We start from the raw sequence: 24239 nt of genomic DNA on the forward strand, positions 1-24239 counted from the left end.
AAACAGGAGCCCATCCATCGTCACATAAAACAGAAATATGCAGACAAATACACAAACTCAAGAAGCTGATGACGCACAGCTGAAAGACTTTGAATAGATGTATAAATTATAGGGATACGTGCAGCATCCGCAGCCTGCACACATGGCATGTGAACTTTTTTTTATTCTGTCATTGGACCAGGCTTGTTCAAGCATTACTGAATAACTGAAAACAGAATTTTAGCGTTTGCTGTTTCTTTTTTTGAAATCAAAACGCCTCTACTGTTGTGGAGTTTCAACTATGTCTGCTTTTGTAGAAAATATTTGAACTGGTTTTAAAATGAATTCCAGATATGAGCAGTTTTACCTTTTGAAAGCAGGAAACTTTAAGAGAGAACAGCACATTGATGTACGTTATTACTACATCAAAGAAGGATTGAATATTTGCTAACATGCATCAACGTCTGCTGGATATTCACGACCTCTATCAATCTGAAATAGTCCTCGTTTTTACTCTTGTTGTCTTTACTGTTTGTTAGTACGACTGGGACAAAGTCTGAGCCACTGGACCCCGCGTGCCAAAGATCTCATGGGGGGGGCACGAGGCTCTGTCTGCTCTGAGGTCATCAAAACTAGATTTGCACATATTAACTGAATAATGCGGCGGAGTATAAGGGCCACCTTTTTTTAAAGAAATTCCCGTAAAGATTAAATTTCAAGATTAAAGTTTTAAATTTATTATATTAATTTAGTAATTCCATTTAAATTAGGCTATGGTTAAATTTTTTATCCTGAAAGGTTGTATCAAAAGAGCAGCCTGTCGTAAATGTATGACTTTCTTCTCTTACAACTTTATTCTCATAAATGTCAGATGTTTTCCCCCTTTAATGTGGCCCTAATACTCCTTCGTAAAGAAATGATAACACGCTGACTGAATAGTTCATCCAAAGCTCTGTAGCTAACTCAAAAAATATCTGGCTCCTTAGTCTGTCACACCTCTTGTTCAGGTTGTAGTGAAAACGATTACACTTCACATTCATTCTTGACAGCAGAAGAATTACGCTGAATCTCAGGTGAGACCAAAACAACAAACAACAGCGTTTTGTTTTGTAACGAGATGGGACTGATGTTTTTTTTAATTTTTTAATTTTTTTTATGAACAAACTTTCCAGCTTTATCGTGTTTTCTAACGACTTCTCGACCGTCTTGTGGGACCAAAAGAAGCACTTTAAACACACAGAAACCAAAAAGCCTTACGCTTGATAATGGTGCCAGTATTTCACAATAAATCATCTCATTTAGTGTTTTATCCAATCTTTTCACTCAGAAGACCAAAGCACTTTCAACTGCCAGGATTTGAATACTGACTTATTTTTGTGTTTCTATGAACGATGTGGATGTGCCGTGTTGTAATAGTTTCACTGCCGGTTTTTAAAGTTCCTTATCTGTTATGATTGTTGTTTTTTTTATAGCGACACTTTAAAACAAACATCTCACACATTCTCGTCAGCTCATGTCAAAGTGCACTGTGATCGTAAACTCATGAAGTTTTTTTAAACGGATGCAATAATGTATTTACCTCTCTGTGCTTTGAGGATGTGTGATGTGCTACAAACGTGTAAAAATATGTTTGTGTAATACTTTGTATTGTACAGTGAAATTAATCAAGTTTGTTAAACTTTGAAGACCAAAAGTGTTTGAGACATTTGTTACTTTTTTTTAAATTTATTTTATCCAACTCTTTGTGTTTTTTTTTTAATCCATGAGTTGTATTCCTGGAGTTTGTTGTTCTGCAATTTCTTAATGATTTAATGTTAAAAGGGCTTAGCATAGGCCCGGAAATGTTTACTAGTTAACTAGTTGTAGCTAAAATGTCAATTAGTCACACTAGGGGGAGCAGTTTTCAGTTTACAAGTAAAGCCCCGTACAGTTTACTAGTAAAGGAATAAGTGCCTCGATGTCCACTAGTTAAAATAGTAGGTATCTTTTTGGCCTCTGCAGCAGCTCCCCAGCAGCCCAGCAGCCCCTCCTGGCCCATCAACCAAAAAACTGGTGCAAATTCTGCCCTCGCCAGAGTGATCTCAAAACATTGGAAATGTGCCAAAAATGCAGTGCATATACAGATCATGCCATTACTACCTGCCTCGCATGCAGGCATGTAAATGAGGTCTTATTGGCCTTAAATCTCAAATGGAATTTTAAAAAATGGTGCTAATGTGTTTGAATGAAGTTGTTACTAAAGGTGTAACACACTTTATATTCTTTAAATTACAGTCAAACCGGACGGGGTCAATTTGACCCCGGAGGGCAGCAGGTGTTATTATTTGCTGCCATTCAAAAAATTCAAATGATTCAAACACAGCATCTTCACTAAACTTATACTTAGACATAGACATATACCACTCTGTGATAAGTCAAAGAGTCAAAATGATATAAATTCAAAATGGTTTTTTTTCCACTCAAAAAAAGGGTACACTTTTATGTAAACAAGGTCTATTGGCCCTAATTTTAAAAAGTCAGACTAAAGGTGTAACACAGAATTGAATTAATTAATTTATAACAGTAACAGTTTTTAGGCTGCTCTGGATACTAAATGTGTCTTTACAGCCACTAGATGGTGTCAAAAAACTAAGTATAAGTTACCTCTGGCCTATCAAAGAAAAAATAACCTTTAAACATTTTTAATTTGCTCTTTATCAAAGTATCAGATGTTGCCTTGCATGAGAAGCCCAATATGTTTTCGTTTAGTATGAACCCAGAATCTTTAATAATCACGTTTTTAGTTCACAACTCAGTTTGATGAATGTTCTAGCTAATATTAAAACAAACAACTATTAATGTGACTTTTTAAAACTTTGCCTGAAAGTTCATCTCATTTCGAGTAAAATAAATGGTCATATGTAGGCTTACAATGTTGTTAAAAACTAATGTGAAGCTGTGAATATGTGTCAAATTGGCTAGAATTTAAGTGTTTTAAGTTGTTAATTCATCAGTTACAAATAATAATATCATTTTAGAGGGAAATAATCGACATTAAACGTTAAACACAGGTCAACATTTGCTAACAGGGTGTAACTCCAGTTGCCAGAATGATGTAGAAGCTTGCATCAGATTTTCTCACGATTGACCCGGATGTTGTCATGACGACAGTGGTGTAACGGGAAATTTCGCTCCCCTTTTCCATGATGTCCCTCCGTTGTCGTTTGTGCTAACTGTTGTTGTTAACACAAAGGTTTTAGTAACTCAGCGCAAACCTTGCTGTCATTCACAGCCACTCGTAAATATCGTTTGGTTCACAGTGTGGTTGGCTTATTATATCACCCGTTTTAAAGGCGCACGTCTTTATGGGAAGGGTTTCACAACAGCTAGCCAGTGTTAGCATCTTCTTTAGCATAGGAAATATTCAGTAGCTAGCTGTATTTAATGTCACTATTTCTTCTGCAAACAATAATAAACCTCCTGTGTTTCATAATTCACTTTAACAGATACTTTGGGAAGCTATACCTTTCTTTATTCATTAAGAATGCAGACAAACAACATGGTTTTCTACATCTTCCAAAATAAATGTTTTAAAAAAGCCATATTAAAAACTGTAAAACATAAAAGGATAAACAAATGAAATATTATAAGTAATAAAATAAATAACTTCTATAAAACTGCAAAGTTTCCTTGCCTTTTCATTGTTCCAACTTTAAGGGATTTTATGTAAGATGGAAACTCGTTACAAAAATACATGTAACTTGGGATTCACCTTCAAGTACGTGGATTTGTATATAATCAGTTTCCGAAAAGCTTCTAAAGTTTTGCTTCTTCGGCTCAACACAATGTTGTAAACACTTATCTCCTAATCAGTCTTTATTCACTCTTGAGTTTTCAGTTTCATTATTACACTCTTCAGTCCCTTTCACAACTTAGGAGGACGATAAATGAATCTAAACTATTAAAGATGGGAAATAAACTGCATTGCTGAGTCGAGCAATTTGCTACAAAAATAAATGTAATTTATTTATTAATACAGTATTCAAACATTTTTACAGATTCTAACTATAAAATAAATCTTGAAAGAGGGATTCAGAGACAGAGAGACCCCCTGCCCCCTCCTATAGATTAGTTTGAAGATGCAATCACAGCCAGAGGAGGGTGACTGCAGCCGCTGAAGAAGCCAAACATTCACTCAAGTATCCATCAACCCTGGAGGCAATGATATGCATGTGATAAACATGCATATCACCCCCACCCCATGATACACTCAGGATGAGAAACAAATGAATGCAGACTCTACACAGGACACCAAATGTGACTACTTTGTTTGCAAGTGTGAATAGCACGTTTGCAAGTGTGGAGCTGCAGGAGACGAGGAACCTTCTCTGTGTTGCAAATGTGCTTAATTAGCATTAAGTGTTTCCCACCTGGGTGCAGATTGTCTTGGCATACAGTGATTTCACATTTACATTCAGATCAAGTGAAACTTTGCCTCCATCCACATGAATGCGAGAACAGTGGGATTTTTTTTTCCTTCTGAATGTTGGCATCAATAAGAATCAGTCAGCTTTTTTATTCTGCTCCCACACATGCAGGCACAGTGTCATGTGTCTCCAAACTGGCAGACAAAGACGACTTTGAAGTATCACTCTGTACTTAATGCAGCGGATCACACATTCCCTTCGATATATTTCAACTGTACAACATCAAATACTCTCTGTGTGTTTATTATCTGCTGATGACGGTAACCATTCAGAGAATGTTTCAAAGTGCTTCACAAAGACAGAAAATCAAAAAAAGACAAAGCACAAAATCCTCAGATTTAAAACAGTAAAAAACACTAAATAAATAAGTTAAAAAAACAAGTGAAAATGTTGGCCTTCAGCATGTTGATACAGATGTGTGTCCACTGTTCTTTGATGAGAGCTTCTCAACCTGAATAACCTAAATAACTTTTTAATAAATAAATAAATAATGCCGACCTGCAAACCCCAATTATGTGTTTCATTAATACCTTTTTATTCTAGATTTTTTGGGGGACCTTTTTTGTAGAGATATAGTGGATAGATCTGGAAATCAGGGAGAGAGGGGGGGGGGGACATGCAGTAGCCCCAGGTTGGATTTGAACCGGGGGGGTGCATCCGCTTCGAGGACTACAGCCTCTGTACATGGGGTGCAGCCATGAACCACTCGGCCACAGGCATTAATACTTTTACCAACGAGTGATTTCTCTTGATGTTACAGAGTTAACAGTATCAACTTTTAGTAAGAATATCATGTTATCTAAAAATGGTTCCCAAATCTTCTCCATGTCCCCCCTTATCGAAGGTCTTCCAGTGACCCTCCTCTCTGGTTCTCTCCTGATTCTGACCTCATCAGTGAAAAGCTTGATTTCTGTTAGCCTTTTTATCTGGATGCTGTTTTTGTTCAAGTTTTCTGATGTGTTTATTTAAGCATGTTTATTTTAAGCCCTTCCCTTGTGTGTCAGTCAGACAAATGGCGAGCTCCTAACTTTGAGGGAACAGATGTTTCTTCCTCTCCTGTAGCTTCATCTCAGTGCTCCCCTGGACAAAGCACATGTTGACGAGGAGACACTTTGGTATGGAAGAACTTGACTCTCCGTCTCACAATCAACCTGGTCCGACATCTTTGGGATGAAGTGGAACTCCTTCTTCAAGACTTCATCGTCCATCATCAGCGGCTGAGCTCAGGGCTGTTGAGCCTGAAAAGGAGAAAATCGTAAAATGTTAATATTTTTATGTAACCACAAAAGGTGCATCTTCTTGTTTCAAGAAGTTCAAGTTTACACTCTGTTATTGGGAGACGTGTCACTCACACACATATAGGCCCTAAATACACACATGACATCTAATGGAGAGATGTCAGAGTGAGGAGCGGCTCTCGGTGAGCTGTTGGGGGGGTTCGGTGCCTTGCTCAAGGGCACCTCGGCAGTCAGGAAGTGACCAGGCACCATACCCTCAAGTTCTCAACCCAAGCAAAAGCTGATCAAAGCTAAACACTTCCTCAAAAACACTGAGGCATGTCTGTAAAAACTTTACATCTCTCTGTACTGAAAAAAAATTGTTCTTTTTTTCTCAGTTAGTTAACATTTTCAGCTCTCTACTGTTGTCATGACTACCAATCATTACCCAATGACTCATCACTGACGCCCTGCGAGGGACCGACTGCCAGCCGGCCTGTTGAATCACACACTCCCTTTAAAAAAACACACACACACACACACACACACACACACACACACACACACACACACACACACACACACACACACACACACACACACACACACACACACTCACACATTCCCTTCTCCTCTTAGTGGCTGAAATAAGAACACAGCTGCTGTATTTTGTTCAGTCATCATCATAAGAAGCTCTATAGTCTGCGCACACATTCAAACATTTAGAGTTCATGTGTGTGCTTTGAGCCATGGTGACACGCATCCCGACTCAAATATCTCAACAACTATAACACAATGACATTTTCTGCAGACATTCATGGACTCAATCAGTTGAATCCTGCAAAAGTTAGTGATATCAAGACTTTTCCCTCTTGTGCCAACATGAGATTGAATTTCACAGTTTTAAGTCTCTCTCTCTCTCTGTCAGCTTTAGTGATCGTCTGACTTCTATTCCAGGTCATGATTTAATTTTGATCACCAACTGGGAGAATTTTAATGAATGCATGCCAGCAGCCGGACCTATCGTGGTGTATTTGGAGTAAATTCTACCTGATAAACGTCGTTGCCGTTGTGAGTGTGGAAGCATGCTGACATTATGTTGTGTTCAAATCAAACTATCCCATCTGGCACTCCACATTAGAGAAGTATGGAAACCCTAAGCGGACATACATCCAGACAATTTAGTTACTATGTTTTCCACAGAGACAGAGTCTGCTAAGTGAATTGTAGAGTGAAAAGACCATTTTTCTAAAGATCTCCACTAAATAATCTCAACATAACAGCGCTGATTTTCCCATGATAAGTTAATTTCAGTTATTTTCTGAGATCATGATTTGTTGTTTTCTTGGGAAAACAGGTTAGATGTCAGAAACCGAGGAGAGAGAGAGAAAGAGAGCGGTGAACAACACGCAGGAAAGGAGCCACAGGTCGGACCCCAGCCTCCCCACATGGAGCGTGTGAAGGAAACCACTGAAGGGCCTTACAGATAGGACGCGGCGAGCACAGGTGGTACGAGATAAATAAGTGGAGATCTTTAGAAGAGAACCTGAAACGACTTGTTACCACAGGACAACGGAGGAAATAAAATGTAAGGACGCCGGTCCGCTCAGGGCTTCTGAAGGGAAGTGTGAAAAATGAAACATTTCTTTTGTCTAAATTATGAAAGCTAAAACCGTGAGATGTTATTCATGAGTTAAATGATATGTAATATACTCTAGCTTGGTGTGAAAGACAGAGCTTTAGCACCTTCCCTCCTCTCTCTGAACAGGTCAAGTACTTTGAAGTCTACATGTCACCCTGAACTCTGAGCTCACGTCTGGGTCTCTGCCAAGTTTCTCTGCTCCACCCTTTGTGGGCTGAGCAGGACTTCCCGTCACCAGACTTCCCTGTTCACGTCTCTTTCTTTACTGCTTTGTGTCGCTCATCCATAAAGATCTAATTATATTCACATATTTATCTCCCTTTTCCATGTTTGTTTGGTGACAGTGATTCTTTGTAGACAGTTTGTTTTGACTACTGATATAAAGCCCTCGAGGGAGAATCCTTTATGATGCAGGTGAAGAGGCCTCTCCACATCTTTGTGGCCCTTACGGAAAGCTGTTACTGTAAAAATGACAGGTTTACTTTACAGTATAAAGGCCAAAACGGAGAGTAGATAACATTAATGATTTACAAATAATAACTCTAGCCTTATGTATTAGCAAGGAGGGGGTTTATTCCCAGGTAAAATCATTAGATACACCATGATGGAAACTTTGAAATGGATATGTAGTATAAACATTTTCTATGTTGGGGTTTATTTTCAAATAATTCCAAATATTTATTTTAATATCCAAAAGAAACCATTTTAAACTGTATGCAGACAGGTGGCTAGAGGCACAAGTGATGACGATGCAATGCGATACGATACCGTGTGATAGGATACGATATGATACACTTTATTGACTCAAAGTGTTCCACACACTCAGCTGAATCCACAGAAGTACAACTAGACCGAGCAGAAAGCAGCAGCACTGGAATGGATGTCTCAAGCAGAGCAGCGTCACAGGCATGATAAGAAGTAAAAAAAAAAAATAACACGCTCAAATTCAGATTTTGTCAGTTATTGTCCTTGAATAAAAACATACATACTGTAGTGTAGCTCAGTGGTTTCAAAACTTGAATGTGAGCTGACCTGTAGCAAAACAGAGATTAGAGATAAGACTAAAAATAGATTTTCCTTCTTTATTTTGCAATGAGGAATCCCAACCCCCAACATAGGAACGTAAGGCTGTTTTTACACATGCACTCAGCCTGCCCCTGAAATGAAGGAGGCAAACCATGATGTAAAGTCGACGACACACCAAGACGTCAGTCGAGCAACAAAGTCTGTGGATATAATGATGACAGTTTATGCCTTTTTAGAAGAACATACTGGCGGGCAGAAAACATATGAAGCAGTTTCCCCCAACATGCAGTACAACACCAGTCGTAGGATATGAACGTCTTCACTCCCTCCCACATGCTCTGATTTTTTTTCCTGAATATGCCGTACTGCATTCAAGTTCAACACAACTTCCAAAAATTATTTTGCCATGGCGCTGGAAGGGAAATTTTCCAGATAAAGTTTGAGTGAAAAATTCAGCTGTCTGTGTTCACACTAGTAGCTCACCAAAATAATGTCAAAAAGAGGTTTGAATATGGAAAGATTTCCCTCTGAATGTTCCCTGTTTATTGTCTTTTGAACAGAGGAGCATTGACATTATAATCATTTGACAAATTCCCAATGACGTCAAAAGAGAGTTGTTGTATTGGAGGAACCTGACCCTCTCTCTCTCTCTATGAAGAGCCAATCTTCTCTAAAGGTTGTACCTCTTAGATGTAGAATTATCAGTTTTTTGTTTGACGTTGTTGTGACTTAGGGTTAGGGTTAACATCAACAGTTGGACTTTTTTTCACGGTGGTTGTTGATGTCACTTATTCACAAAGACACCGAGTCAGAAACTCCCAGATGAAGACAATAACAACCAAAAATGCTCCAAGAGAAGAATGATATAATGTGACACATTTGTTGACCAGAGCTTTTAGGATCGCAGCCAAGCCAGGTCACAGGAGTGCCACATACCGTATACTCTTTAAACCGGCACGACCACATTTTTAAGCCTCTGGATATGAATGGCAGCCGTTCAACACTGTGGCAACAATTGAAGTCAGGGCTTAATGCTTTTCAATGTTCGTTGAGACCCGTGGCTTATTTAGGGCGTTGTTCAACAGGTCATTTGTGTGTACTTAAAACAGTGAGAACACTGGAAGTAGCAGAGTAACAATAACTGAGGTACCTTTTAAAACATGCACTCTCTTTCTACGCTTTTTAAAATCACATGGATTTGTTTTTCTTTGACTCCAGCCGGAAACAACCGTTCTCACGCTCACACTTTACGACTATCTGCAAGTTGCCGCTCTATTCTTACCGCTCGGACGTGTTATCTCTTCCCTCCTGTCTTCACGTCTCCCCCAGCCCGACTCTCGTCCTCCCCTCCCTCGCTCGTTCGCACTTCTCTCCCTCCCCTCATGGTCGCTCTGCTTTCCGTTGAGTGAAAGCAGCAGCTGCCAAGTCCAAGCGGCTGTTACCTGAACTGTGGGGAAAGCCGGGCCAGTAGTTAGTGTGTGTATGGAATATGCTTGTGTGTTAGAGAGTAACAGAGAATGCCAGCTGCACCCAAACTGGGCAAAATGCCAAAGTGATGGTGGAGGAAGAGGCCGAATCTGACCTCCTGAACTCCAGGTAGCATCCCAGTTACCAAACAGGCCTTTGCTTTTCTTTAGAACAACATTTTTTTTACTGTATGTATGCATTTTTGTCAAAACTGCAGCTCATCTGATCTATTTTTTTTTTTTTTAAATCAATTTTTTAGTACATTCTTAATTTTTCTTTTTTTTATTTAAATTGCACTGTGTTCACTTTTTGTTTGCAATCTTTGCTCTTTGCTGCTGTAACAATGTAAATTTCCCTGTTGTGAGATAAATAAAGGATTATCTTATCTTATCTTATCTTAAAATGAACCAGGTTACCCGGAGAGACATTAACATTAAATTCAATCAAACATGCATGCATCTGTTCTAAATGTAAACGAGTGGCAGATAAGGTGTCTCGGAAAACGGCATGAGTTCATCTTTTCAGGCTCTGTTTGAATGTAAATCTCGTTGGGATTTAAGTTAATCTTGTCAGGCTGATGAGTCGTCTCAGTGTTACCAGTGGGTGGGTGACAGAGGGAGGCAGGGCGGGGGTCAAGCAAAGATCTGTGCTGTGGTGGGCTTGTTAATGGGTAATAGGTGATAACACAGACGTTAAAATAGCTCTTATATTATTTTATCAAATGATTGTTGAAAAGTGACTTGAACACATTTGTTGACCATTTTATAACAAAATCAGTGAATAATTATGAGGGGATTGTCTGTTGTGTTGTATCAATTTAGTGATGGCATCTAGTACACCTGACTGCTGATTCAATGTATTTATTGGGCAGAAACAGTCCAAAGAGTTGGCCAAACTCTCCTCTGTTTCCATGGTCAAACATGATAGAAAAATGTTGGCTTTGAGGGACGCTAACAGCAAAAGAAGTCATGAAAAAACGTCGGTATTGAAAATCTACAATCCGCTAAATTTTTATTGTAAACCAGAACGATAACAAGAGCGCTTTTTCCATCAAACCACTGTTTCTCATGTAAGGGAATACTTAAGACCAAAAAAAGCACATTAATAGAAATGATCCAGGTTCAGGCGCTCAGGAGGGAATAATAGTTACTCTCGTTGTCTTGGTGTGTCACAACACCCTGAAGAAGGAGCAAGCCGATACGCATTGGTGTATTTTACACGTTTCTAGCCCTACAGATTAGAGGTATTTTATATTTATTAAACCATCCTGAGACATAGTTTTGGATCATTTATAACAAAGTTTCCACCATTTTTGTTTCTGAGTGTAAACATCGGCCTCAGTATTGGCTCTTACTTTCAAAATCGGTTTATTATTCTTATATGTACGGTAATTAAATGTGTTTGACCTATATGTTGTGTGTCCTTGCAATTGTTTTTCCTATCTTACAAGTAAAAAATTCCTCTTTGAAACCTTGTACAAATAAAAAATATAATAAGGTGTAGATGCATTTTTGGTTATTGTATCAATCTAGATGTTCCTATCATTTTATTTTCAAATATTATTTTAATAAATGTATTGCCTATTCAATCTTGTTCAAGTTTATTGATTTTAATCTTTTTTGTCAGGTTAAAAATATATTTTTCTTCAAATCAGGAAGTCATGAACGACTTCAAGAGCAACCGGCACAGATCACATGAGGTCACGAAGTTGTGAAATAGTTTGTAAGAAATAACTCAACTAATAACTAAAATGATTTCATGATGCACTGCTGGAGCAGGAAACATGAAATAATTAAATAAATAGATGTGTTTTTACATAGAATTAATGAACATTTTAAATAATTATTAAAAATGTTCATTCATTCTATGTAAAAACACATCTATTTATTCCACTATTTATTCAATTATTTATGTATTTCATAAATTAGTTATTTACTTATATATTACCAATTTTAAATAATTAATGACACATTTAAATAATTATTTAATTATTTAATAACACATGCATTTAATTAATTAAATAATTATATATTTATTTATATATTTGTTGATTTATTTCCAATATTAAATAATTGATGACACATTTAATGATTGAATTAATGATATATTTATATATATATAATTTTGGCACATTTAGTCCTCCATACAACAGACTCCTGTAATTTTGTATTTTTTTAATCCCTGTCACCATCGTGGTGTTTCTGTTACTGATAGTTACAACAAATAAAACATACCCGCGGTGAGCCATCATGCATGTTTCAGGCGGTTCATCCGGTAGCGTGCTGACGTTTTTTGCAGGAATGCGTGTGATTTGCGGGGTCTGCACCGGGGAGGGTGACGGGAAGTGAGGCCGCCTCCCATTCGGTATAAAACCTCCCAGTCCGCCCCGAATCTCCCTCTTTCTGTTACCTGGCTAGGGGCAGCAGCTTTGGCCGTGAATACCCAGAAACACCGGTAAGTTCAGCTCTGATTCATTAATTAGCACTAAAGTAGGACACGGGCCTTCGACTTGTTTAGAAGATAACAAACCTGACCTAGAAGTTTGTTATTTAAACATCTTTTTTTTAAATCGTTTTACATGTGGAAACTTTGCCTTGTAGGTTATGTAACTTAACACAAACCTGTAGATTTCTTACGGATTTTCTTTTCTTTTTTTTGTACATGAATGGTTGTTGTTGGAAATGTATTATTATGTATGTGTTGCGTTTAATTAGAAGTAGTGTTGAACTTTTTTTTAAACAAAAGAGATGACATGGGTGTAGAGAATGTGGGGGGGAAAGGAACAAAGAGGAGGAGGGGGGCTGGGGAAGCATTGGCACGAAGATGGTCGGATGGCATTTCTTACTCTCTTGACCTCCGTGAAACCAACTGCCCGTCTTGCCCGCTGACATGTGCTGGGTGACGGGACGAAATAGCTGTGGATTATTTGGCAGACTTCGTAACTTTATTACGACGTGGCCCATGGAGTAACACGTGTCTCGCCTTGGCCTGTGGCCCGAGTGAGGCCTACCTGCCGCCGCCGCCTGTTTCTGCTAAATACAACAAAATTGAGCGGAAATGCGGGTTTATATAAAAGCGGAGACTGTTGAAAATGTTATTAAAATGAGGATTAAGCTAAAAAATACGGTGACATTTTTATGAAACACGGCGAGAATAGTGTGTAAAGGAAGCTGGGTGTGAGGTGTCACGGTTCACATTTTGTCTCATTTAGCTGATGACGTGTACGTGGGGGATTCACGCGGTAACGTCATACCCGTTAACTAACGGTTTTTTTTACTTTCTTTTTTGTGACAGAAACTAAAATGGGAAAGGAAAAGGTCCACATCAACATCGTGGTCATTGGCCATGTCGACTCCGGCAAGTCCACCTCCACCGGACATTTGATCTACAAATGCGGTGGAATCGACAAGAGAACCATCGAGAAGTTCGAGAAGGAAGCCGCCGAGGTAAAACACTTTTAATATACATTTTTTTGGGTTTATCTTTCGTGAAACTGTTAAATTCAAGATGGCGGCGCCTGCATGCCCCCTCACAAGCCCTGCACGAATGTAGCAGTCGGGAGCGCGCACGCTGGGCGGGGCTTAAAACGCGACGTCACTGGTGGTGACTGAGCAGTTATTAGAGCATAGAGTCCTATGGCTGTGGTTCAAAGGCAATGTGTGAATACATAATGTGACATTTATAATAAATCTATTAAATGCACATTAAATTATATAGGACCAAGAAATGAGTTTCAGCAACTTAATATTAAAAATGAAGCTTAGTAGTCTAAAAAGAGCATTATTCGGTAGTGTATCGGCTACATTATAGAAGTCTCTAAGCGATCTTTTGTTTGCTTTAGAATTAATTTAAATTGTTTTTGAATGCGGTGTTTGTGAGGGGCAGATATTATACGATTAGTCTTTCTGCTCCTTTTCATTCAATGTTTCAGATTTTTTGTTTTGTTTGAATGAAATAAAAGTTACAAATAAAAAAAACTAACTGATAATTTCTCTGCAGATGGGCAAGGGCTCCTTCAAGTACGCCTGGGTGCTGGACAAACTGAAGGCAGAGCGTGAGCGTGGTATCACCATCGACATTGCTCTGTGGAAGTTCGAGACCGGCAGGTACTACGTGACCATCATTGATGCCCCTGGACACAGGGATTTCATCAAGAACATGATCACTGGTACATCTCAGGTAAATTCAGCAGCGTCATGCAGTTACAGAATTTAATTGTCTCCTGTGTGTTTTGATTTACATCTAAATATTTGTTTTCGTTCTCCTGTTCAGGCTGACTGCGCTGTGCTGATCGTTGCTGCCGGTGTTGGTGAGTTTGAGGCCGGTATCTCCAAGAACGGTCAGACCCGTGAGCACGCCCTGCTGGCCTTCACCCTCGGTGTGAAGCAGCTCATCGTTGGAGTCAACAAGATGGACTCCACAGAGCCCCCTTACAGCCAGGCCCGTTTCGAGGAAATCACTAAGGAAGTGAGCACCTACATCAAGAAGATCGGCTACAACCCCGCCACTGTCGCCTTCGTCCCCATCTCTGGATGGCACGGAGACAACATGCTGGAGACCAGTGAGAAGGTGAGGTGATTTGAAGAACTCCAGAAATAGATCAAGTTGATTTGACATGGACCAGTTTCTAATCAAATTTTGAATGTATTTGTAGATGAGCTGGTTCAAGGGATGGAAGGTTGAGCGCAAGGAGGGTAACGGCAGCGGAACCACCCTGCTGGAGGCTCTTGATGCCATCCTGCCACCCTCCCGCCCCACAGACAAGGCCCTCCGTCTGCCCCTGCAGGACGTCTACAAAATTGGCGGTAAGGATTGACGAGACACGAGTATTAATAACACAAGTTCATCGCTTCTGTTCAGTACTCAACCACTGTATTCCCCTTCAGGTATTGGAACAGTACCCGTCGGTCGTGTTGAGACTGGTGTGCTGAAGCCCGGTATGGTCGTCACCTTCGCTCCCCCCATGCTGACAACTGAGGTTAAGTCTGTTGAGATGCACCACGAGTCTCTGCCCGAGGCTGTGCCCGGTGACAACGTCGGCTTCAACATCAAGAACGTGTCCGTCAAGGAAATCCGTCGTGGATACGTAGCTGGCGACAGCAAGAACGACCCACCCAAGGGCGCTGACTACTTCAATGCCCAGGTTTGTATTTGAGAACTGAATAAGCTAGCTATAGTGTGAATACAAAATGTTGTAGTAGTTTGACAAGAAGCATGAGATTTAACACCGTCTTCTCCTACAGGTCATCATCCTGAACCACCCTGGACAGATCAATGCTGGGTACGCACCTGTGCTGGATTGCCACACCGCTCACATTGCCTGCAAGTTCGTCGAGCTCATCGAGAAGATCGATCGTCGTTCTGGCAAGAAGCTTGAGGACAACCCCAAGTTCGTCAAGTCTGGAGATGCCGCCATCGTCAAAATGACCCCACAGAAGCCTATGGTTGTGGAGCCCTTCTCCAGCTACCCTCCCCTCGGTATGTTATTCACCCTAAATGCTCAATTTTGATGCCATAAACATTTCTTATAAATATTTGTGCAAGTACACTTGTTGATACTGACTGCTCACCTCTTGTGTTCCCAGGTCGTTTCGCTGTGCGTGACATGAGGCAGACGGTTGCTGTCGGTGTCATCAAGGCAGTTGAGACCAAGGATGTGAGCGGAAAGACCACCAAGGCTGCAGAGAAGGCCCAGAAGAAGAAATGAATGATCGTGCAGGACATCCAGCAACGCGATGTGTGCCGGCAGCAGCGGGCCACACCTACCCCTCTCTATTACCCCCACCCTGGATCATCTTCTCTGAGGCAGAGTTCTCTCCTCAAGGACTGGCTTATGCTGATTAAAACTCATCGCAAAAGTTTTCGCAGGAAAAAAGAACTTTGTGGCATTGTCAACTTCACGAATCGGATGACAGTGCTTCTTCTCAGTTAAGTTTAAGTTGGAAATGGTTTAGAACTGTATCTTAATGTTTAAAATGCCACAAAATTTAATTGGAAAGAAAGCTGCTGGTAACTAATAAAATAAATGTCTTCGAAAAAATTGTAATTGGCTTGTCTTTGTCCTTCACTGCTGCAGTTGGTATTGTTTTGACTGTCATAGGTGAGCCTGTGTCTCTGTTGCAGCTGTTTTTGACCATGCTATCTGTGTCCAGTGATGCACTTGCCATCCAATCGCCTCGATAGGAGTTATGCTTTCCCAGCCAATAGCACCCTTAGTTTAGTCTGACAGCAACAAGAGAACATGCACAGCCCTCCCTCTCCTTGGTTCAGTATAAAAAGTCTGGACGGAACACAATCTGTCCTTTTTTCTCTCTCCGCTCTTTATCAGGGGACGTCTTCATTGCAGGACACAGGTTAGTTTAATGTCATCTCCTTATTAAAAGAAAAGGGTTAGATTTCTAAAAAAAAAACGCATGTTTAAATACATGAGCTGAGCAGGTGCGTAGAGGAAAAAAACAATCAAACTATTCAGTTAAATCAGCATGACTGAGACCAGACTAAGAGCCAGATGTTGTTGAGCTATCTTTACATGCTTTGGTTAGGCTAAAAAAAATAAGGTAAACATGCTATCTCACCTTATGCTTTTCATATCCGAAAAGAATACAGCATGTGACTATTCAGCTTTGTCCTTGAGGCTCAATAGACTAGTATGACTTACAAAAAAAATATCCAGGAGGAAGCAATATTATGAAATGGAGCAATGTATGAGTTTTCTGCCAGTCATTATAGTCCTTTCTTTCTACTGTCGTGAACGCGCACCATTCCTCCCTACTGCTGGCTGTCGTGTGCGCGCATCTGCATCAGTCAGTAACAACATGGCGGCTCTGCGCTGTCGGGGCGGCGCAACATGGAGGCCGTTAACCGGCGTCGAGCACATGGCGCCTGACTCACCCCTGCCCCCCTTTTACTGATAACGACACTAGAATAGGAAGCGACCATTTCCTAACTTTTTATGTCACTTAAAATAGTCGATGAAATTCTACAGAATCGATGTTGATTTACACCACACAGCCTGTTTTTAACACCACTTGTCAGTTGAACCAGCTAACGTCTTATTATGCCGCAGTTATGACAGGGTGGAGATATATCACGGGACAGACTGAACGTGTGAACCTTTTGTCAACTTAATTATGATAAATTCGTGTCGTTGGCCATCCCTCTTCAACATGTTAAGTGTCTTTTGTGACGTAAATTATGTACAAATTAACAGAATCGTCGTCCCCCGGTGTTTACATTAAGATCAAACGACCAGTAAATGAGCTGATCGTAGTCATGGCAACATTTTTACTAAAGCCATGGCAACACGGCTGTCCCACCGTTCTCGAAAGGGATTAAAAACATGTGATATTTGATTTGTACTGAGTCACGTAACTCCTTCCCATGTTCTTTTGCTGACCCAGTAAATCAAAAATGGGAAAGGAAAAGGTCCACATCAACATTGTGGTCATTGGCCATGTCGACTCCGGCAAGTCCACCACCACCGGACACCTGATTTACAAGTGCGGAGGAATCGACAAGAGAACCATCGAGAAGTTCGAGAAAGAGGCAGCCGAGGTTTGTTATGAGGACATGAGAAGCATGAATTCAATAAAGTGAATCACGACACGTTGGGCTGCATACGGCATATGAGCTCATGAATGCAGAGGCAGTGCGTCCTCTGTTTCATGTGTGGGGGGAAACGGGTGTGGTGGATGCAACTGCCCTCAGACATTACTTGGTTAAAACTGCCACCTGCTGTAGAGAAAGGTGTACTGTCTGACTCACTAATGTGTTTATAGCCTGTCAGGGGTGGGCCCCATCAACCCTCAACGTGGCCCTCAGGTCGATTAATTGGAAACATGAAGAAAACAAGAAGACAAAATCTGCATTGAAATCATGAAAACCAGAAATATGTCCATAATAATATTTGATCAGTGGTATATGTTGAGTTAAATTTGAGACATAATTGACTAATTGTTTTTGTGTACTACAATTTGGCCCTCTGGCAGTGAGAATTAAATGAATGTGGCCCTTACTGTGACCAAAGTTGCCCATCCCTGGCCTACATACATACAATTTTGAAGAGTTATAATTACACAGTTACTACACAAGGGGGTCACGCTTTAAAAAGATAATCTGCAGGAAGCATGATTGCTTAAGGAAGTCTTGTTACACCAAATATGGTTTACAAATTTAGCTTTACTGCGACTGTAATGAGCAACCTCATAAATATGCATGCGTATACTTCATGCAATGTCACGTATTCTTTTCATGTAGTATTTAAAGAAAGGATATTTATGAAGATTTGGTTGGCAGATTTGGTTGTTCAGGTCGAATCAGGTATTCCCAACCTATCTATCAAATATTAGAGGTGTTTTGGAGAGCTATATCAGATGATACTGTAAAGGGAAATTTTGCCTCTTGCCTATAATAAGCTTTTTTTCAAATATACTGTATGGTAAATTCAATCGTTTCTGTGTTTTCTTAACCTTCAATAGATGGGAAAAGGCTCTTTCAAGTACGCCTGGGTGCTGGACAAACTGAAGGCCGAGCGTGAGCGTGGTATCACCATCGACATCGCTCTGTGGAAGTTCGAGACCAGCAGGTACTACGTGACCATCATTGATGCCCCTGGACACAGGGACTTCATCAAGAACATGATCACTGGTACATCTCAGGTGAAGATGCACTTTTAACATGCCGCCTATAGATGTATGACTTATAATTCATCTATTAAAAGCACGTACATGATCTGTGAAATACTCTGTTCAGGCTGACTGCGCTGTGCTGATCGTTGCTGCCGGTGTCGGTGAGTTTGAGGCCGGCATCTCCAAGAACGGTCAGACCCGTGAGCACGCCCTGCTGGCTTACACTCTGGGTGTGAAGCAGCTCATCGTTGGAGTCAACAAGATGGACTCCACAGAGCCCCCTTACAGCCAGAAGCGTTTCGAGGAAATCACTAAGGAAGTGAGCACCTACATCAAGAAGATCGGCTACAACCCCGCCACTGTCGCCTTCGTCCCCATCTCCGGATGGCACGGAGACAACATGCTGGAGGCCAGTGAGAAGGTGAGAGACTTTCTACATACCAACTTCAAGTTATAAATGTTCTACTTTTTTTCCTTGACAATTTGACTGTTTACTCTTTGCATTCCCACATCAGATACTTCACTAGAACTTGTACTTTTAACTTTCTCTCACTCTGTTACTCGTCTTCTCCTGTCCTCTCTCTCGCTCTCTCTCTCTCTCACCATGTGCACGTCCTCCATTTTAGATGAGCTGGTTCAAGGGTTGGAAGATTGAGCGCAAAGAAGGGGGTGCAAATGGCGTCACACTGCTTGAGGCTCTGGACTCCATCTTGCCTCCGAGCCGCCCCACCGACAAGCCCCTGCGTCTTCCCCTGCAGGACGTGTACAAGATTGGCGGTAAGGAGTGTCGGGTTATTGCACCTCGTCAGACCTCATTGGAAGTAAAGGACCCGACATACAACCTATGAAACTGCATCACTAGTCCCCCTAAATGTTCAATATACTGTATAACTGTATTTCATTTGATTCGTTCTGCACATGGCAATACACACAACGTTCACAGAAAACAATTCACAATTTTATCATCTTTGTAAAGGAGCACGCCCCTCACTCAAAGAAAAAAACAAGATATCTGGATGGTCTGTCCAATTACAAGCACTTGGCCACCAATACCACAGCTACATAAAAAAAGTTTTTGACTTCACTGCCACATAAATAAAGAGGAAAGAACACAAAAAACACACTAGCTTCAAATTCATGTAACTCCTTCTTCATTTTCTTAAAGTGAAACATCTTCACACACTCGGCTCATTAAATCTTTCTTTAAAGAAGTCCACAGTTTGATTCCAACAACAGAAATACACCTCTGTCTTCAAGTTGTCTGCAAACTAATACTGAAAATAAAATATGTTCTTCATCTTCAAAACTAAAAACAAACAAATTTTGAGGATTTTCTGGGGAAACTTTATGCTGCTATTCACTCTGAACAGAACTACTAGTGTCTGTGATTCAACTAAATCTTTACGTTTCAATAATCCTGCCTGTTGGTGTGCTCTCTGTAGTCCTCTTCATGAATAATTCTTACCGCTCTTTTTCTGTAAGATAAAGAATGGTTTCATGTTTGTAACGTTCGTGTTACTCCACACTTCAGCCATTACAAACTAATCTCAACATCACCTGAGTGACTGCGCAGAAGAACTTTCCAGACATGCACCACTGCATACTCAAAGAAATAAAAAGTTTAAAAAAACTGGTCTTAAATGCTTTCAAACGCTGACAGACCTTGAAACATTTCTTTATCACTTCCAACACCTTGAAGCACAGCGCAAGTCAAATTAAATGTTTCACATTGAATTTAAAGTCACAAGGTGAATAAAAATGTTAAATGCACAAAGAAGAGCTGACCAGTTAGTTATTTGTTTTTTAGATAAAGTTCCCCTCAGATAATTTTCTGCATATTTTCTCCTCTCTCAGTGCGAGTACAAGACGTGTACAACTACCATTATAAACCAACCAGCTCTCCTTTAATTATTTAGTATCCAATCAAATGCCTTACATAGAATATATCAGCAAAGACAAATCAAATCGCCCCAACTTAACTTCTCGGTCTCGTCTGAGCTGGTGCGCTGCAGTATATAATATAAATATATAAGGCAAGAAGTACTCAGCAAATTAATGAGACATTTAAGAATAGTCTTACAGTGAGATGCAGGATGAGCGTCCCCGAAATATGTTTAGACTTGTCTCTCGTGGAGCAGCCGCTGCCACTACTCCCAACTGTCAAATGTTCTGCCAGCACTGACGCTTTGTTTCTGCTTTGATAAGTCAAAAAAAACAAGACGTGCGGAATGTCTTGCACAGTCAGAAAAAGCTATCAAGCCACTGGAATGACATAAAGACGTTTCCTTTAACAGACAGATGAAGACATAGTCACTCGTCAAAGTCAGGTTCTCTGAGAAATGGTTAATTTAAAGGTTTCTGATCGGCCCTTTCATCTCTCGAGTCAAACTGCAGGATATAGTGAAATATCAAGACCAAAGAAGGAGACACAAAGTCGAGTAGCTCACCTTAATATCTGTTGCAGAAACAGCCCCAGCAGCTACAAGTGAAAAGGGAGGCTTTTTGTGTTTGTCAAACCGTGGACTCAGCCCTGAAAGTCTCAAACAGGAACACTAAATGTGGGAGTTGACAACGGTGGATCAGCAGCTAGTCGTTACAGGCCAATTAAACCCTTTAAACACATACGGAAATCTCCTGAAAAACTCCGGAGATTTGGCTACCCGTAGGTTCTTTAGGGTATGTATGAACGCAAACAGCCGCATTTTTATGCCAAAAATGACAAAAACTCCTGTGAACTCATCAAAATGTGCACATTCAGGTTGACAAAAAGAGATAAAGATCTAAAAGCGACCGCCGTTTGAGTTCTTCAACAACTCGCTGAACGAGAAAGCGGATCCAGGTCGTAACGTCCCATAATCTGAAGATCACTTCGGTTGCTGTGACAACTCAACTCAGCTTTACTGTTATAGCTCCTTTAATACATTAAAACATGCAGGCCAAAGGAACAGACAGAAAAAAGCAGAATCTAAAATAAAAGCCCAAAAATAAATCTTTGGGAAGAAATTCATGGCACTAATAAAATTGTGAAGAGATTAAGAAAACAACAACCCCTAAATCTAGGAGTATTCCTCGAAGTAGCAACTCTTGTGCCCATAAATTCTTTTTAGTTTTAAAACTAAGACTCTAATTAAAACTACTCTAATTTGGGCACCAATAATGTTGAAGTTGAGAATGTACAAACATGTTGCCCCCTGCTCCCTCTCCCGCCCTCAGGTATCGGGACTGTCCCCGTCGGCCGTGTTGAGACGGGTATCCTGAAGCCCGGTATGGTCGTCACCTTCGCGCCCCCTAATCTGACCACAGAGGTGAAGTCTGTGGAGATGCACCACGAGTCTCTGCCCGAGGCTCTGCCCGGCGACAACGTCGGCTTCAACATCAAGAACGTGTCCGTCAAGGAAATCCGCCGTGGAAACGTAGCCGGCGACAGCAAGAACGACCCACCCATGGCTGCTGATAACTTCAGCGCCCAGGTGAGACTCATCGAAAGAGCGAGATGATAAACACAGAACCAAACAATACACAGGTATTAGTGATTAAACACATGGTACATTCCAACCAAGTCAATATTTGTATCCATAAACAACTATGTATGAGTTTTCATTCTCGAAACTGGAAACAGAAATTAAACTCGATATTAAATATTTATGACTCAAGCATGCTCCACGTGCTGAACATGGGGTCACCCCTCTGAGGCGGTTTCAGTTGAACCAGCTGGGGAGCGCAGCGGTGTCTGTGTGTGCACGCCTGACTGTGTGTATGTGGAGCTCCCGCTGTGCCATGCTTCCAAACCACCAACATGTAATATATGGGTCACCAATATTACACCCTTGTGGAATCAATATAATTGTACAAAGACGGGATGACCATTGAGCTTTGTTACGGCTCTTAACGATGCAAAAAAAAAAAGCAGTCTGAGAAGGGCGACTCAGTTTTCATCCCGCAATAAGAACTACCCAATGAATAAAAACAGTTGTAAAATGTTGTGTGAAAGTATGACAATTCAAATACAATATACCTCAATCTTCTGTTCTTTGAGATAACTCGGTTCTATCAAGCACCACCCGGTCCACAAGTTTAACCTTCCTCCCTCCGCAGGTCATCATCCTCAACCATCCTGGCCAGATCTCCCAGGGTTACGCCCCCGTGCTCGACTGCCACACCGCTCACATCGCCTGCAAGTTCAGCGAGCTCAAGGAGAAGATCGACCGTCGTTCTGGCAAGAAGCTTGAGGACAACCCCAAGGCCCTGAAATCTGGAGACGCCGCCATCATCACCATGGTGCCTGGAAAACCCATGTGTGTCGAGAGCTTCTCCCAGTATCCCCCACTGGGTGAGTAGCATGTACACAGTTAGGCGTCTGTGTATGACTGTGATTAGGAATATATGGCTATTCAAAGCCTATGTCTGGTCGTTTTTCTATACTGCCGGAATTCTTAGATTATTAACGCCCCAAATTTGCTGTCAAATTTTATGAAGCGTAAAAATGACACACTGGACTAATCATATTTCCATGAGGAGTTGGTGGAGACCAAAACACGAGTGAATATGTGTTCTGATGTGATCACTACAGAAGTAATAATTTTATATATTTTTGTGTTGTTTTTCACATGACTCATTTAGTGAAGTATGCGCCCTTAATGATTTATTGGTGTATCATTAACTTGGTGGAAGTTTGGTAAAAGAAATCTAGACACATACAGATGAACAATCAAATAACAAAAACACATTCCAAATTGGAAATTAAAGCATAAAATAACTAAATAATGCCACTCGGATGTCGAGCTTTCTTTGAGTTTTCCTTTTGCGTATGGTACGCCTATTGACTAAATTTAAAGAATTGATATTCAATATATAATGCTCATGTTAAACTGACTCTCTCTGCTGGTGAATCTCTTCCTCCAGGTCGCTTTGCTGTGCGTGACATGAGGCAGACAGTGGCCGTCGGTGTCATCAAGTCGGTGGACAAGAAGCTCGCCTCTGGTGGAAAGGTCACCAAGTCTGCACAGAAGGCCGAAAAGAAGAAATGAATTGTCATGGAGGACGTCCACCATGAAGTCGCGTCTCAGCAGCAGCGGGTTCCCCCATCCCCTCCTCTCCCCCGCCACCCAGCGCCATCTTCTCTGAAGCAGAGCTCTCTACTCAAGGACTGGCTTATGCTGATTAAAACCCATCGGAAGAGTTTCCGCAGGAAAGGAAGGCCTGTGCTTTGTAGGGGAAACTATGATCATAATTAACTTAAAACCAAAACAATAAAAATCTTAAACATTGCCAAATAAAGCCGACTCCTTTGTGTTTCATTACGTAACAAGAACTCGTTGCTCTTAAACATATTAGAGCACATTGTGGAAACAACTCTTCAAAACAAAAGTCTTTTAGATCAGGGGTTCTGAAACTTTTCATCCCGTGACCCCCAAAATAACGATGCAAGAGACTGGGGATCCCCTCTGTCCCTGGAAGTGGTTAAAGCATTTAACGTTTCACACAGCTGCACGCACTAACGGGCCTAACAACTCCCGGTATGTCATTTCACAATAATTGGTAAAATATGCAATTGTAAGCCATTTCAAAAAAATTTAAATATTTGTTTTTGGAAGACATTTCGCGACCCCCCCCCAGGGGATCCCAACCCCCACTTTGGGAACCACTGTACAACTAGTTGGCCAGGTGTTATTTTGCATGTAAATTATGCACAGTGACAGCCATGGTATGCAAGTGTAGGATTGTACGATGTAACAGTTATGTGCACAATCCAAAACCAGGAGGAGGGATTACAAAAAGGGTAGCCCTGCAGAATATTTTATTGAGGTTTTTGCAG

General features: G+C 40.8%; 4 protein-coding genes and 1 long non-coding RNA gene across 6 annotated transcripts in view; 3 read left to right on the plus strand and 2 right to left on the minus strand.

The window, feature by feature from the left end:
• The window catches only part of si:ch1073-513e17.1 (sialin), a 12393-nt gene extending 10721 nt beyond the window's left edge, over positions 1-1672 (plus strand). The window contains exon 11 of the mRNA XM_061059032.1: positions 1-1672. This exon is cut by the window's left edge and continues 140 nt beyond it. Within this exon, the coding sequence (XP_060915015.1) occupies positions 1-28 (28 nt within the window). The 3' untranslated portion in view covers positions 29-1672.
• LOC132990646 (c-Myc-binding protein-like) overlaps positions 1-24239 on the minus strand; it is an 85830-nt gene that overhangs the window by 14736 nt on the left and 46855 nt on the right. The window lies entirely within an intron of this gene.
• On the minus strand, positions 4348-15477 carry LOC132991279 (uncharacterized). Of its 2 annotated transcripts, none has more exons than XR_009676166.1 (2): positions 15347-15477; positions 4348-5683 (listed from the first exon to the last, which is right to left on the minus strand). It is a non-coding gene; the product is annotated as an uncharacterized LOC132991279 (long non-coding RNA). The 2 variants fall into 2 exon arrangements; XR_009676165.1 differs by lacking the exon at positions 15347-15477 and adding an exon at positions 9613-10387.
• LOC132991278 (elongation factor 1-alpha) lies at positions 12094-15843 on the plus strand. Its single transcript, XM_061059988.1, has 8 exons — positions 12094-12251; positions 13092-13243; positions 13797-13976; positions 14070-14366; positions 14452-14602; positions 14684-14940; positions 15041-15275; positions 15383-15843. Exons 2-8 carry the CDS (start codon positions 13100-13102, stop codon positions 15502-15504), a joined length of 1386 nt encoding a protein of 461 aa, XP_060915971.1. The 5' UTR covers positions 12094-12251; positions 13092-13099; the 3' UTR covers positions 15505-15843.
• Positions 17198-23556, plus strand: LOC132991277 (elongation factor 1-alpha). The gene is made up of 7 exons (XM_061059987.1): positions 17198-17351; positions 18275-18454; positions 18549-18845; positions 19051-19201; positions 21638-21894; positions 22520-22754; positions 23327-23556. Exons 1-7 carry the CDS (start codon positions 17208-17210, stop codon positions 23449-23451), a joined length of 1389 nt encoding a protein of 462 aa, XP_060915970.1. The 5' UTR covers positions 17198-17207; the 3' UTR covers positions 23452-23556.

Source organism: Labrus mixtus, chromosome 16 (assembly GCF_963584025.1).
Source record: "Labrus mixtus chromosome 16, fLabMix1.1, whole genome shotgun sequence".
NCBI lineage: Eukaryota > Metazoa > Chordata > Actinopteri > Labriformes > Labridae > Labrus > Labrus mixtus.